Source organism: Sinocyclocheilus rhinocerous, unplaced genomic scaffold (genome assembly GCF_001515625.1).
Source record: "Sinocyclocheilus rhinocerous isolate Xijiao unplaced genomic scaffold, SAMN03320098_v1.1 scaffold743, whole genome shotgun sequence".
NCBI lineage: Eukaryota > Metazoa > Chordata > Actinopteri > Cypriniformes > Cyprinidae > Sinocyclocheilus > Sinocyclocheilus rhinocerous.
In genome coordinates this window covers 157,199-174,105 of record NW_015642817.1, presented here as the reverse complement: position 1 = coordinate 174,105, position 16,907 = coordinate 157,199, and the positions used below count along the sequence as shown (strand labels likewise).

At 38.1% G+C, this 16,907-nt stretch overlaps 1 protein-coding gene across 1 annotated transcript in view; it reads left to right on the top strand.

The window, feature by feature from the left end:
* The window catches only part of LOC107756552 (connector enhancer of kinase suppressor of ras 2-like), a 38,102-nt gene extending 24,283 nt beyond the window's left edge, over positions 1 to 13,819 (top strand). Inside the window, exons 10-23 of the mRNA XM_016573714.1 lie at positions 767 to 897; positions 993 to 1,153; positions 2,403 to 2,483; positions 5,245 to 5,483; positions 5,810 to 5,844; positions 7,048 to 7,096; positions 7,628 to 7,676; positions 7,825 to 7,997; positions 8,346 to 8,419; positions 8,618 to 8,689; positions 8,768 to 8,838; positions 9,002 to 9,084; positions 10,914 to 11,615; positions 13,113 to 13,819. Coding sequence (XP_016429200.1) covers positions 767 to 897; positions 993 to 1,153; positions 2,403 to 2,483; positions 5,245 to 5,483; positions 5,810 to 5,844; positions 7,048 to 7,096; positions 7,628 to 7,676; positions 7,825 to 7,997; positions 8,346 to 8,419; positions 8,618 to 8,689; positions 8,768 to 8,838; positions 9,002 to 9,084; positions 10,914 to 11,615; positions 13,113 to 13,334 — 2,142 coding nt within the window. The 3' untranslated portion in view covers positions 13,335 to 13,819. The remainder of the gene's footprint in view (positions 1 to 766; positions 898 to 992; positions 1,154 to 2,402; positions 2,484 to 5,244; positions 5,484 to 5,809; positions 5,845 to 7,047; positions 7,097 to 7,627; positions 7,677 to 7,824; positions 7,998 to 8,345; positions 8,420 to 8,617; positions 8,690 to 8,767; positions 8,839 to 9,001; positions 9,085 to 10,913; positions 11,616 to 13,112) is intronic.
* Positions 13,820 to 16,907: the final 3,088 nt, after the last annotated feature.

Genomic DNA, 16,907 nt, shown 5'->3' with positions numbered 1-16,907 from the left:
ACACTTCAAAAAGGCTATTTAAGTGATTAAATATGAGCGCTGCAAGTTTCAAAGTCAGGTGCTGCGCTGCTTTGTTTACTGCAGTTACCGGGGAAATGGCTATATTCCTGGCGAAAAGCGCCACCTGCTGGCAGAGAATACATTTGCATTTTAGACCAAAACCAAAAACGACCCTTATTTTTACGCAGAAAACATGCAGTTGTAAATGTGAACTGGTGGATCGACAAGAAGATAACGAATTATAAAACTCTAAAGATATAGCCTACACTAAGATATATTTATGTTACTAAATTAATATAATTGTTTGATCATAATTATTTAAATTAATATAAAAATAATATAATTAAAAAATCGTTACTTTTGAACAATGCCCACTGATAACTGCTAATGATAAATCGTTTTTATGTACATGATTCTCCTGTCTCTTGGGTTGCTGTCTTCTGCTTGTTGCTATGCTTTTCCTCATTGCCAACTGACTGATGCAGCGCTCATGGTTGCTAAGAGCAACACTATCATCGTTTCTTGGTCCTCCATTAGTCAAAGGTCTTTAGACGTGTGTGTGACCGATCTCTGTCCTGCCCTCTAGTGAAACTAACTGCACCAGACTAACATACTGTACAACTATATTTGAAAAAAATGTTTTTTACTATTTGTATGGTCTAATAGCTGATTTTCTTGTAATTATTTTCTATTACATTAATATAACATCAACAAAGTGTCATTAGCTTCATACTGAGGCTATTTTGTGCATGTTTTTGATTGACAGCCACTGTCCACCAGTCCTTGCAGTGGTTCTCCCACCCCACCCAGCACACTTGGGTCAATGGGCCTCTCCCCTGGAGTGGACACACCTGGGGGACATGATGTTTTTATTCTTTCCCCTGTCTACGGACACAGGTATTCACATATGAAATATAAGATGTATGCAAAACTGTTTCATTTAGCATGTCGGTGTAATTCCCCTTTTTTCTTTCTTGTTCTCACTCATTTAGAGAGGACGATCTGGATCGGGGTGGGTTTGGTGTGTTTGGCTCGGATTCTCCGGGGTATTATGTAGAACAGGAAGTACTGGGGGGTCAGTACTTCCCCCTCCTGGAAGAGGATTCTGGGAGAAATACCGGACTGCGACGCAGAGACCGGACCCCAACTCGCAGTAAGAAGATGCAATTGGACATTACAAATATGCAAAAAGATGAATGAAAAAATCAATAAATAATATTTACATGTAAACAGATTTTCAAATTTTAATTATGGTTAATTTAAACCTTAATTTAAATTAAGTTACTTGTATGTAATTATTATTGATGTCCTCAAGTAATTTATTATAAGAAGTTATATTTTTTATTAAGAAAATGAGCTCTATTTTAGGACCATGAGCATTTGTTTGCATTGTAACATTATTTTCAAAATGAAGCAGAGAAACACTAGTTTTCTTTGCTGTAAATTTCCATTTATTTAATCAGGAAAAATACATATAAATAAAGTGGTGTACAGGTGAGCATGCATGACCAAAATAAAAAATGCGCTGGGTAAATAAGTTCAGACCGCTCATTTGTGTACCAACATGGTTGACAGCTGTTAATGCACTAATTCGACTAACTGTAATACTGCATAAGATTTCCATTCGAATATAACGCATAAATCTAGGCTACGCACTGCCGGTTTCAGAGCAAAATGCAAAACTGTGACATTTCATTCACTGACGCGCTTTACTCGGCAGCGCTAAAACTGCCAGCACATATACTTGCTTACCAGCAACCCACCAAAATAAAAGCTTTCTGATTTTAAGGTAGAAAATGTATATAAAAATCAAAAAGTAAAAAAAGAAAATAGAAAATATTTTTTTTAATGCATACACAATTAATGCTCATTTTAATTAAAAATAATTATTGTGTCTGTACAGGATGATTTTGATTGCTATGTTTCAGTTTGAATTTAAAAGACTGGTCTGTAAGAATTATTATCAGTTTTCTTCTTTGTTACTGTCCTAATTCATATACATAAGGTACTCTCAATTCAGTACTATGGTACATACATACTGTCTCTATACACTATACATACAGAATACTGCATTCTCTGTTTTAAATAATATATGGAACTGTGCACCGTTTCATATATTATTAAATAAACGGTTGTATTTGCTTATGCGAAGTTACACAATGTACCTCTTACATCATGTCTGGATGGCCATTTTTTAAGCCGGACATAGACGCAGTGCATTACAGGAAATTAAGCCACTCGGGAGCTCCGGCTTTAAACTGCAAATCTCAGCCATTTAGTATGTTGCCGTTGCACTACTACGTGCCCTATAATACACACCGAGAGGATAGATGAAAGATGCTCTGAAATACACCAGTACATACACAGATACACACTTAAATGATGTACGTCTCTGCCTGTAGGTGACATCCGACAGGTTTCAATGGGAACTGAATGGCTGGCAGAGCCTCAAGAATCTGGTGTTTACAAAAGAGGAAGCAGAGGTGATGATTTTAATTTGTTGGCACATTTAACCAATTTACTACTTTTTACTCCACTGGCACCAACTTGTACTTTAATTTAAAACTTATGTGCCTTATTGTTATTGTATACATTTCTGACACCCATGGCCAACACTGATTTTGTCTGTCTATCTAGTGAGGAAATTAAAAGTGGTCCACTTAAAAATGGCATTAACAGTTCTGTCTTTTAAAAAATGGACAGATGTTGGCCTCTGTGAGGATTTTAGGTCAGAGCTCAGTGTCAGTAATAAATGCTTCATCTATAATGCTTACAGTATCAGCATTAAGGAAATATGCACAATTTTCTGGCTAAAGGGTTAGTTCACCCAAAAATGAAAATTAGGCTGCGTTTTACTCATCCCCGAGGCATCCTAGGTGTATATGACTTTCTTCTTTCAGACAAATCCAGTCGGAGTTATATAAAAAATTGTCTTTGATCTTTTAAGCTGTTTAATGCCACTCAGTGGGTGTTGCATTGCTTCAGTCCAAGAGAAGTTAAATAAAAATCGCCCATCCATAAAAAAAATGTCTCACACGGCTCCGGGGGGTGAACAAAGGCCTTCTGTAGCGAATCGATGTGTTTTTGTAAGAACATTTTTAAATAGATTCAAAACGTAATAATCACTTGAATCTAGCTTGCGCTCACTGTTGTAAACGGAAGCAGTTCCGGGGGGATGACGTATGAGGTCAGCTTTGTGCATGCGCCGCTCAGAAGTGACACACGCGGAAACGCAGCAGAGAGATCAAAACAAAACAACGGTCAAGAATTAGAGGTACAAAACGAGGATTTGTAAAGAAGAATGTCAGAGGATTTCGATATAAGCCAAGAGGAGACTTGTTTTCCTTTGCTATTTTTTTTTAAAGCTGGCCCCCAGAGTATTTTGTTGTATGAATATCTGACCATGCAATGTCAAAAAAAATACCAGAGCCTCTGGAAAAATTTAATGCGCTCACTGTTGTAAACGGAAGCAGTTCCGGGGGGATGACGTATGAGGTCAGCTTTGTGCATGCGCCGCTCAGAAGTGACACACGCGGAAACGCAGCAGAGAGATCAAAACAAAACAACGGTCAAGAATTAGAGGTACAAAACGAGGATTTGTAAAGAAGAATGTCAGAAGATTTTGATATAAGCCAAGAGGAGACTGGTTTTCCTTTGCTAAAGTAAGGAAACTTTGCTTCCTTTGATCCTGTAAACAAACGTTGGTTTTCACGAGACTCACCGGCGCATGCGCAGCACTGACCTCATACGTCATGCTCCCGGAACTGCTTCTGTGTTGCTGGCTCAAGCTAGATTAAAGTGATTATTATGTTTTGAATATGGATATTTTTCTTACAAAAACGCATCAAATTCGCTACAGAAGGCCTTTGTTCACCCCCCCGGAGCCGTGTGAGACACTTTTTTTTATGGATTTTTATTTAAGTTCTTTTGGACTGAAGCAATGCAACACCCGCTGAGCGCCATTAAACAGCTTGAAAGATCAAAGACAATTTTTAATATAACTCCGACTGGATTCATCTGAAAGAAGAAAGTTATATACACCTAGGATGCCTCGGGGGTGAGTAAAACGCAGCCTAATTTTCATTTTTGGGTGAACTAACCCTTTAAATTCAGGAAGTGCCCCTCATATTCAGAGATCTGTGATTATAAAAATCACATATTACATTATACCAAACATGTGTTTTCTTAATATGCGAATGTCTTTGTTAATGTTGGTATTTTAAGTTAACTACAAAGTTAGGAGCTGCTTCTTGGAAACTACAATCTAGTTTTTCAGCCTCATGTGGCATTCTTAGTTGCATATCCTGGCATTTGCCGTGTAAGTTGATTTCACAAGTATATATGAAGAATGTAAATGTCACAAACCTATAGAACTGACATTTCAGAGCATGTGAACAGAGAACAAAAAGTTGTAAGGTGGTGACTTTATTCTAGTGAACTGTGCAACCAAAAGCAGGAAATACAGTTATGCAGGCTTGTCTGTGAAAGTTGAGAGTAGCAAAGAGTAGGACAGACTTCTTTGAAGAAGCCACCTGAGCTTCAGAAAGCAGGAGGAAATGTAGACAACCATTACCGCTACCGTTGCTTGTTCAGTACAGTGTAACATTTTTTCTGAATATATTTTAGATTTTTTTCCCCTCCAAAAAAGCCACAACAGAACAATGAAACTTTTAACTTATAACAGCCGATTAATGTAGAATATGACCTTCACTTAATAATAAAAAGAAAAGGCTTTACACCTAAAAGTTGTATGAAAAAGTTATATTTAATTAGTAACAAATCTTTAATTAGTCACTTTCTGTTGATAACTGATATTTTTGATCTTTACCAACTCCTCTTAATGTGTGAGTGTTAATCTAATTTAACTTAAAGATTGGAAAAAAATAATGTTGTCAATGACAGTCACCAACTATACTTTTTGGGTTTTGGGGTGTGGAAGGTGACATGTAAACATGTCAAATGACTAATTTATTACTTCCCTGTTTCTTTTTTGTGAAAACACAACTCTAAGAATAGAACAGAGATTGCATAGGTGACCTTAGCACAGATGTAAATAGAAAGCAAACCTCGAGGGGAAATAAACCTCTAAAACCTCACACACACACACACACACAGGAAGATGTAAGAGTAGCTTCGTGCTGTGGTAGCTGGAGTCATGAAGAGTTGAATATTTTGCAGTATGCTTATGTTCCATTATAATGTTTTTGGCTGACTCAATGCTTGGTTTCTGTCTTTGCCCATCAGATTCTGATTCCTCGCTCTTGCGGTTCCTTAGTGATGATAGGATTTTGTTGATCCAGGAAGAGGCAGAGTTTTCCCAGCGTGACACAAGCAGGCGATCCAGGAAGAAGAGCCGAAATCCCAGCAGTCCCAGTTTCCCCATTAGTCCCTCTATGCTTGCCCCTCCTGTGCGTCTGGACACAGGTCCCCCTGAGGGGCTGCCCTTCCCCGTGCCCGACTCTAATACGATGCCACACTACCATGTAAGTGAAATGTCGAATCTGATCTGAGCTGTGACTTTTCTCACACAATTGCAGTTGTTTGATGTCATCAGTCAACATCGATATGGTCTTCAAATATTAGTGTTTTAACTTATAAAAGAGGCATATCAAACATTCTGACATTTATATTTGTTTAATAATAAATGTAAAAATTGCCTCATCTAGTGACATACTAGTCAAATTATTGATCCATAATTTGATCACATGACACTTGAACAGTGTTTTTTTTTTATAACACAGAACAGGAAATTCAAATCTGTCTTCCTCTCTGTCTCTTGTTCTCTTTGTCATTCTGTTCTTTGCCCCAGAGAGCTGCAGACACACTTCGAGCAGATTCTGATAGGTAAGTAAACTTCATACCTTCCTTAAATTATCATATTTGTTTGTATTATTGTATTATTATCCCCTGGGGTTGACTTGTTAACACAAAGAGTAAAGGTTACGGCAACAATGTCTTTTTTGGGCTGTTATTTTCAGCTTTGTCCTCAATAATTCTTTGTAAACGCTCCCTTGAGGGAAAAAAGTGCTTACACATGAGCTGTGGGTTGACTGTTGGGTCTAATATCGATTTGAACTGGTCCATGCTGTAATATGTGCCTCTTTGCATAGCCTGCATTACATTGTGACAGATTGACAATAATATATCATAATCTACCCTGCCATGTGTCACTCAAATGGTTTAAATCGAACTGAATAACCTTCAGCCTCTGATTCTCATCACTGAGCTAATTCAGAAAGGTTTTCAGGGCAGCAGGTGCTACACATGGCCAGATGTCTACAAAGCACAAGATTTGGTTGATTTCCCCATATTTTATTCTTATCATTACAGCATCTGGTGTTACGATTAACAGTATCAATTCTGTTTCCTCCTTATTACCTGACTGTCACTGGACTAGCCAAGATTCTGAACAAAATCCAATTTTTTCAATTCAACATAAATCCAAGAATTTAAAATTGAGATGTTTTTGGAGAATAATAATCTATATAATAATCTATATATTGGACTGGGGAACAAGTTTTGAGTTCTTAAATTGACAGCATGTCATCTTAGTACAACAAAATATGAAGGAGAGGTGCTGCACACTTTTGTTTGAGCACACAACAGTCACCACAGTGAGGATCTTAATGAACTGCCGTTTATTTAGAAATGAGGAACAGAAATTCCTTGGCTGCAATTTTAAGAGCGTTGTCTGGGTGCCTGGGGTTTAGTTGTAGTCCTTACTATTCAAAAATAGTTTGTGTGTGTGTGTGAGAGAGAGGAGGGTGTGTGTGAGCATGAGCAGCAGGGTGGTTTCAGTTAGAATAAGTTATGAAGTTAACCTCAAACCCCAGCATCCTGTCCACTACCTGTGCCTTTGTTTGAGTTAAATAGGTGAGGAAGAAAAAAAAAAAAGTGATATTATTCTTGCTGCGGGTGGAATCATAAATTACACTGCTATGCTCAGGCAGTTCTAATATTCACATAATTAAAACGCCATTGAAAACAGAACTCTCTTCTTGTCTCTTGACTGTCTCATTGTCTTTGTCCTGTTGTCCCTCTCTACAGATATGCCAGTTCAGGACTTGACCGACAAGCAGGGGCATCAATGAGGAAGGTAAACCACAAGCGCATTTACAGCATCAGTAGTGTTAATGAGAATACATATTGTTGGGAACAAGATACAGATACAATTTTCAGTATTTTTTTATTTTTTTTGATTGAGATTGGAGAATTTTTATTTGCAATATGGCAGCAAAAAAGAGCTTGTTACGGTCTCTCTAAGGAAGGCGAAGAAGACGAGGAAGAATAATCCACAAAGAAAGTCTTTAATATAATAATCCACATGAAACTTAGTTTAATATTAATCATACTATCTGTTATATAACTATATTGTTAATTATATTAATACATGTTTTGTTTTAAGATTAGGTCATGCTCAGGACACTTTTTAGTAATGAGGATGTATGCTTCTTATTACTTATTAAATTCAAAATTTTGAATTTGTAATATATGTAAGGAGGAACATGTATTTGTCTGTTATAGAACTTCATAATGCGTTTTAAATAGAAATCCTCAAGGCTTTGGTTTATGAGAATGACACAAGCAATTCTTTGTTCCTTATGTGTCCTTCTTCTCCTCTCTCTAGTCTGTACATTATGCCTCTCTGAGGACCAAGCCCAAGAAAAAAAGCAAAGGTACAATGAGATGAGATGCATACAAGCTCCTGGGTTTACTTGAGCGCATGGGTTGTGTGTTGTGTTACACTGTGCTGTGTTTGTCAAGAAGAATATTATCACAATGTTATTCTGTCATTTAATATGCTGTGTGTGTGTGTGTGTGTAGGTTCCCTCAGTAGTGCCAGCAGGAGGCGTATTGCCTGCAAAGATCTGGGTCATGGCGACTGTGAAGGCTGGCTATGGAAAAAGAAGGATGCCACCGGCTACTTCACACAGAAATGGAAGAAGTACTGGTTCGTTCTCAAAGACTCCAACCTGTACTGGTACACCAATCAGAACGTAAGTAAACAAACAGTAGGATGTATGAAAGTTTATAGAATTCAATCTTTTATCCATTTCCACTTGAAATATTTCTGGGATCTGAAACAGCTTTACAGTTCCACATCCAGCCAGTCAATCTCTACTATTATTACTAATTACACAATTATCAGCACTTTCATTACCTGCTGCCTTCATTGATGGCCTGGTAACAGGCTCACACCCGGGAGTGATGTTTAGTTTTCTAGTTTTTGCATATTAAAGTGTGCATCACATATCTCAGTTTTAGAGAAAATCTGTGCATTTATACTATCATGTAACTGCTGTCATGCCGAAATTATTCCTCTTGTTCTTTATTTCTTTGCTCAGGATGAGAAAGCAGAGGGCTTCATCACTTTGCCAGAGTTTCGGATAGACAGAGCAATTGAGTGCAGGAGGAAACAGTGAGTGTTAGAGGACAACAATAATCACTCTTTCTCTCTATTGTGTTGGGTTTGCTGGTTTTTGGGTGGGTCTGTGTTTGAAACCCAACGGAAATTGGGTCACTGCAGAACTGCTGATCTTTCTTTTACAAACACACACACACAAAAACTAGATATTTGTGTGTGAATGTCTCTTTTTCTTTGTCTTTTGTGTTTCAGTGCCTTCAAAGCATGTCATCCCAAAATTAAGAGTTTCTTTTTTGCTACAGATCATTTAGAGGAGATGAACAGGTAAGTTGTTTCAGAGCCCTCTCAGACATCAGCTCCCCACTCTGTTACTTCCTCTCACGTCTGTGTTTCGTGTTTCAGGTGGATGAACCGTTTAGGCTTGGCTGCGATTGGCTATACGCCTGATGATCCGGTACCGCGTCCTGATGAAGGTGAGATCACATCCTATGATCAAATCATGAGCCCATAGTGCTGTGATCTCACTGACTCTAGTTTTACACCATTTCATTGTTCTGTAAACTGTTGAAAAGCCTAATCTGACTATTATAAACTATAATATCATGTATATGTGTGATACTGATTTTTTTTTTTTAGATTACTGGAGTGAGAGTGACCATGATGAGGTTGATGGCTCTATGACACTCAAACAGGAAGCCACGTACCACCACAACCCCTCTGTGAGTATAAACTCACGTCTAAGTACACATTGCATACATTCAGCCCAAAACACACTTTTATTTTCGTTAACAGAAACTATTTCTATTTCTACCGTCACACTGTCTGTCACCATATTGGTTTTGAGGCCTGTTAACAATTTCCACTTAAACCTCAAATCAGGAACCAGTAAAATCAGAAGTCAAGCATCAAGATAATGACAGGATAATGCAATTTTTTTCTAATTTGCAAAACAAAATTGCATGGCACAAATCTAGGTTCGTTCTCTTAGAAGAAGACCCTTTCCCCCTTCTTTCTGAAATAGATTTTGGTAACACTTTATTTCGATAGTCCACTTTAGACATTCTATTAACAGTAAGTAACTTTGCAACTACATGTCAACTAGCAGTTAGTAGAGTATTAGTAGACTGTCTGCTTAATATCTTCTAACACTTTCTTTGTCAACTTATTCTTCTAACCCTAAACCTACCCTAACAGTCTACTCTGAGAGTTAGTAGACATGTAGTTACAAATGAATGAGAATTAGTTGACATATAGTTACAAAGTTACTTATAGTTAATAGAATGTCTAAAGTGGACTATCGAAATAAAGTGTAACCTAGATTTTTATTTGCAAATTGATTTTCAGTTTTGAATTTATGAATGTATAGAAAAATATAAAATTATTTTGACAACTTCATAGTAAAAAAGGTTTAATTTATTATTATTTGTAAAAATTATTTATATTATACACACAACCATTCAATTGTTTGGGGTCAGTGTGTATTTTTAAAGAAATTAAGGATGCATTAAACTTATTAAAGTGACGGTGAGCACAAGTGACGTTTACACAAAAAGAAAGAAAAATTCTCTTCCAAATAAATAATAAATATTACACGAGCAACAAATCAGCATATTGGAATGATTTCTGAAGGATCATGTGACATTGAAGACTGGAGTAATGGCTGCTGAAAATTCAGCTTTGCAATCGCAGGAATAAATTATATTTTGAAATAGAAAACAGTAATCTTAAACTGTAATAATATTTCACAGATTTTCAGTTTTGAATTTATGAATGTATAGAAAAATATAAAATTATTTTGACAACTTCATAGTAAAAAAGGTTTAATTTATTATTATTTGTAAAAATTATTTATATTATACACACAACCATTCAATTGTTTGGGGTCAGTGTGTATTTTTAAAGAAATTAAGGATGCATTAAACTTATTAAAGTGACGGTGAGCACAAGTGACGTTTACACAAAAAGAAAGAAAAATTCTCTTCCAAATAAATAATAAATATTACACGAGCAACAAATCAGCATATTGGAATGATTTCTGAAGGATCATGTGACATTGAAGACTGGAGTAATGGCTGCTGAAAATTCAGCTTTGCAATCGCAGGAATAAATTATATTTTGAAATAGAAAACAGTAATCTTAAACTGTAATAATATTTCACAAGATTACTGATTTAGTTTATGTTTGATCAAATAATTGCAGCCTGGGTGAGCATAAGAGACTTCTTTCAAAAGTATTACAAATCTTACCAAGCCCAGCCAGCTCATAATGATGGCATCAAGATGTTAAATTACATTACTTCCGAAGAGAAAATAAATTGCAAATAAAAGCTGTGATTTGCATGCTTGTTTTTTGGCAATATATGATGTAACATGGTCAGTTTTGTAATTTTTTTGGCTCACAGTGAGGTTTGCGGAGCACCAGCTCCCACACCAGCACTATACACAAATAGCGAATTGACTCTGTCGCTCTCTCTGACTGTCATCTTATACCTCTAGCTTTCTGACTGACAGCTGACAATGATAATGACCAGTGTTTCTTTTGTCCTCAGGCAACTTCGTCCAGTCCATTTCCTGAGCGCCATTTTTCCAGTGGCTCCACATTCTCACATTCCTCCGCCGAGGAGTCCCATTCTTCCTGCCGATCCTCCCATCGAGAACGTCGCTCATGGCAGGACCTGATTGAAACCCCCTTGACCAGCACAGGCCTACACTACCTTCAGACCGCAGAAGAGGAGGAGCCAGCCCTGCTGTCACCTGATCAGCACCGACAGGCCACGCTCCCCGCCCAGCGCCGGCGCCATCTGGAACGTGACGGGCCATTTCCGTTGACGGACAGCGAAGAGTCCCGGCCTCGCCATCACAATCACAAGCAGCGTAGTCAGAGCCTCCCTCGTCACCGCGACACACACGGACACTCGCACCGCAGCGCCCGTACACACGCTCACGCGCACACACATGGCACTCTGAGGCCAAGAACTCATCTCCATGAGGAAGAGGAGGAGGAAGAGGAGGAGGAAAAGCAGGTTCGTAAATCTAGCAGCAGGAGGCCTGAGAGCGAAGAGAAAGTGTCCGAGGGCACAGATGACCTGCAGGAGCTGTACCGATCGCTGGAGCAGGCCAGTCTCTCGGCTTTTGGCCAGCAGAGGCCTTCCACCAAACAAGAGTTCAGACGCTCCTTCATCAAACGCAGCAATGACCCCGCCACAAATGAACGACTGCACCGTATACGGGTTCTCCGCTCCACGCTAAAGGTATGCAATCACAGAAAGCAGTTGTCCTTTTTATACTTTTGGGTTTGGACGTAAACTATAACAGGGTAAACTTCTACTATAAACTCCACTGCAGTTATGTTTTTTAGTAGATGAATGTAATACAGCACAAAATATAGTGTTAGTACGCTACTGTGGTGAAAGTTTGGGATCTGTATGTTTTTTTAATGTTTTTAAAAGTTTCTTATGCTCACCAAAACATTTAGCCTATTTGATTAAAATGCAGTAAAATAGATAAATTGTAAAATATTATTACATTTAAAATAGCCATTTTCTATTTTAATGCATTTTTAAAATGTAATTTATCTCTGTGATAGTGACAGTAAAAAAGAATGGCATTTATTTGAAAAAGCAATCTTCTGTAACATTATAAATGTCTAGTGTTACTTTTGATCAATTTAATGCATCCTTGCTTAAAGGGATAGTTCACCCAAAAATGAAAATTCTGTCATTAATTACTCACCCTCATGTCGTTCCAAACCCGTAAGACCTGCGTTCATCTTCGGAACACAAATTAAGATATTTTTGATGAAATCCGAGAGCTTTCTGACCCTCCATAGACAGCAACGCAACTGACACGTGTGACATCACATCAGTGGTTCAACGCACATCAAAGACTGACACGGAAGAGAAGAAATTGTTGAATAAAGTTATTTTTATTTTCTTTGCGCGCAAAAATGTATCTTGTAGCTTCATAACATTACAGTTGAACCACTGATGTCACATGGGCTATTTTAACAATGCCCTTACTACCTTTCTGGGCCTTGAGCGTGTCAGTTGCATTGCTGTCTATGCAGGGTCAGAAAGCTCTGAGATTTCATCAGATTTAATAAAAAATATCAAATTTTGTGTTCCGAAGATGAAGGAAGGTCTTACAGGGTTGGAACGACCTGAGGGTTTTCTTGACAGAATTTTCATTTTTGGGTGAACTATACCTTTAATAAAAGTATTTTAAAAATCATACCAACCCAAAGTGGATAAATGGTAGCATAAGTTACCAATTTTAAAAAAGGAAATAGAAAAAATATATATTATTGCAGAAATGCCATCACAGTCTGAATAGGTTAAAGTTCAAAAGTGAACTTAGAATTTACCTCCGTAAACAAATCGAGAGGAATCTAATGGACAATTCTAGAGGATCTCCATAAACATTTAAGATGTTTATGGCAGATTGTCAGCTGCCATCTGGCAAGGGTGTAGGAACTACCTGAACAGTAAAATTACATGTTTTAAATCTTATTAGCTTAGCTCATGAATATTAATTAGGCTACTTAATATTTGTTTAGTAGTGTTAACAGAATTTTCTCAAAATTCTGGCTTACCTTTCACATTCTTTCTATGCACAGATTTTTGACGTTTTGGTAAATCTGAAGAATTTCAAAAGCTCAATCCAGTCAAATGCTTTTTCTGTACAAAGAATAACTTGACTATCTGGAGTTGAGTGAGTTTTCAACCTCTCTCTTACCCCTTCATCAACAGGCAAAGGAGGGTGACTTGGCGATAATCAGTCAGTTGCTGGACGACCCTTGTTTGACCTCGAGGAAGTTTCGTGAATGGAAGCAACGTAACCACGAGCTCTTCCTGGATATCTGTGAGTTCAGCTCTGCCCCACTGGAACCGCCCAACGAGTCCAACGACCTTTCACCTCTCTCACCAACGCTGATGATGCACACTCACTCTTTCATAGAAACGCACGTGTGAAACACAATCACGCACCCACACGACTAACAAACAGTCACATGCTAAAATACAGACATAAAAGTATATCAATAACGTTGAGTCGTGCATTTCAAACCCACACACACACACTTTGAAAAACACTGTGGATCCAGACTGTCTTCACTTTTTCCTTGACGGATGACCTGATACTGCCCTCCTCCTGACCGCGAGTGACACCGGATTGAACCAATACACTGTAAGATCAATGTCAAAGAACTGACCCAGCCTCCAGAACTACTGCAGACAGACACGCAGCCACTGAAACCGAAAGGCGACTCAAACTGCTCAAACTTCACGGAAGCGAAAGTGTTACCTGCACATTTACGGCTCACTGCAAACTCTGTACAATATATTTCATCACGGCCACATTTTGAGATGGATGGAAGAAAGGCCCCCGTGAGGTGCCCACTGCATGCCTGAAGAAACATCTTTTCAGATTAATTGACAACCTGTTGAACAAAGTAGGACCGTATATAAAAACAAATATTTTATTTTTCTCTCTGATTGGAGTTAAAAAATTTTTTTTTTTTTTATATATCTTCTGATGATTTTGTTTGTTAGTTTATTTATTTTATATATATATTTTATTGAATTTTTAGTTTTTTTGATTTCCTTCCCTCGGAATGCTGCAGGAAGAGCACTCATGTAGCCATGGGCAACAGGCTTTACTCTGTTACCAAGCAACACCGCCCTACTGTGTTACTCTATACAACTCTCAAAGCAAGCAAGAGTGTTGGAAAGTGTGTGTGTGTGTGTGTGCGCGCGTATGTATGTGTGTGTGAATTAGAGAAATGAGAGAAAGACAGAAAACGAGTCAGCTGGATGCCGAAGAGTCTCTTTTTGAGAGTTTGATGACATTTGCATTCGGGAAAAGATGAACTCCTGGCAGGTAGTAAGTAACGTGTTTAATTTGGCTTCTTTAGAATATTTATATTATAGCTAAACTCATGCATGGTTTAAAAAAGTATTACTATATGCTATCAGGCCAGAGAACAGTCTGTATATAAGAACATATTATTTGCATAGCTGCATCCTCTGTTGAAAACTGTGAATTGTACTCGTGAATGCAATCTTTTGACTCTGCGAACGCAGAACCTTTCTACTCTCTATTTTTTTCTACAAAAAAAAGATGACAAAAGATGAAAAGCTTTGCTTCTCTGATGTTATGACTGTTTTTGCTTGTTTCCAGGTCTTTGCTGGTCATTACCTCTGAGCTATGGGCTACATTCAGGTCGTTAGTTTCTGTTTGCTAATGTACGTGTCCCTTAGACAGACTCCACAAGACTAAAGCCAACGTTTTATTCCCTTTCGCAATTCTAGACGTCAGTGGCTCAGGATTCTAGAATTGGATAAAGTCAAACGGGAGAGAATTAGAGGTTAAAATACAAAAATATCAATTGGTTCATTCCTGGCGGTGGAGCGCAAAACGTCCCCTTTCCAAATGTTGTGTGTGTGTGTGTGTTCTCATTCGTCCACATTACAGACACGCAGCCCTGCATATGTTCTCAGTGTTACAGTTATGTTTGATTGTCACTTTTTAGAATCTCGTGGGATGTATTTTAATTGAATAGAATGTACTCATTCAGTGGCTTGTTAATTGTACATTTCATTGGAACAAACACATACACACTGCCCACACACACAGACAATACTTTTACGTCCGTGGTTGATGCTTTCTTACCAAAGCTACTCTCAAAATCACATCTGCCCATTGCAGTTACCTGTTACACTTCACTGTGTTTCATCTCATGATGTGTGTGTGTGTGTTTGTGAGTGAGTGTGTGTTATCCAGGCCATCGGGGTTTCACTGTGGTTTTAAGGGCAAGTCCCCCCCTCTCTCCCCCACACGGCTATGCTGTATAAGGTGTAAGTTGCACTGCAACATTGAGACGGAACATATTGCTCTTTTTTCAAGGTTTTCTTTCAAAAATTCCCCTTCTGTATATTAAAACACCAGGAAGAGCCTGATATTTATTCACAATATTATTCAAAGCTAACCCTCTTTGCTTTCAGAAATATAAATACATATATAAATAAATATATATAATACAGATTGTAAAATGTTAAACTAATAAACTGAGTTCTCTGCACTCTGCATTTGTGTTTTGTGATGCTTTCCAACTGTCTCATCTTGTGTGATGGTTCCAGTGTCCAGTGAAATCTCAGGCTGAAATGCGACTGCGTGTGTATGCTTGGTTTACCAAAGATTTCATGGGGCTTGATGGCTTTCTTATTAAAAGCAAGATCTTTATAGGGGGCAGTCGTGTCCTAATGGTTAGAGAGTCAGACTTGTAACCCAAAGGTTGCGGGTTCGAGTCTCAGGTCCGGCAGGAATTGTCGGTGGGGGGAGTGAATAACCAGCGCTCTCTTCCTCCCTCAATACCACGAATGAGGTGAGACCTTTGAGCAAGGCACGAACCCCCAACTGTTCCCCGCAATATGCAATAATGAGCAATATGGCTGCCCACTGCTCCGTGTGTGTGTTCACTGCTGTGTGTTTGCACTTGGATGGGTTAAATGCAGAGCACAAATTCCGAGTATGGGTCACCATACTTGGCCACTCTTCACTTCACCACTATTTGGGGCCATGAACAAAAGACAAAGAGAAAATCACTCACTGCTCTTACCTAAATAACTTTTGTAGCTTAAGTAAGAATCAGTGCATATTGAATTCATAGAGTAAATGTTAAATGTTAAAATGACATTTTTATGTAATGCTAGAGTAAAACGCTACCGTTCACTTTCAGAAGTTGTTGTAGGGGGGCTTTCTTCTCACAAAAAGTGAAACATGTATACTAGTTATATTAGAATCAGAATCCGAATGAGCTTTATTCACCACTTAAGTGTGCGCAAACACAAGGAATTTGTTGTGGTTTTACAGGAGCTCTTGATACATACATACATACAAATAACCATATATATATGACACAAGATAGTTATAGAAGTTCACAGAACTGACTCAGCAACAGCTGACTAAAACGGTTTCATCTGAGTATGTGGCACATTATCGTATCGCATATCGCATTTTTCTTCAATATCGCACAGCCCTAGGAGACAGAGCCAGCGGCGTAGCAAGTCAGCCCTGGACCCATATGGGTCATTCCGTGTCAACTCAAATTTTTTGATTTTGTTAATATTTTTTTTTTAAGAAAGATAAACATGCATAGTGATGAAAGCCAAAATATTAAATGCTATGGATGTATATTTACTGAGTAATCCACTATTTTCTAGAGGGGGGTCAAAATGGCAATTTTCACCTGAGATTTGGAGCCAAATTACAGGAGGTTAAAAAATTACCATAGGTTCATTACCGTGATATATCGCATTACCGAATACCGGCACAAGTCTAGGGTGTATTCACACCAGGAAACTCCGCTAGTTCACATGCTTTGGTCCGGACCAAATACAATGTTGATTTTTTATTTTTATTTGGTGTGGTTCGCTTTCACACTGGTTCACACATTGGTTCATCCATTCAGTAGAAAGCTGGCAGCATCATTATTTTATTTTTACACAGAGATTGGTAGGTCTGTTTGTAAAATCTGTTGACTTTAG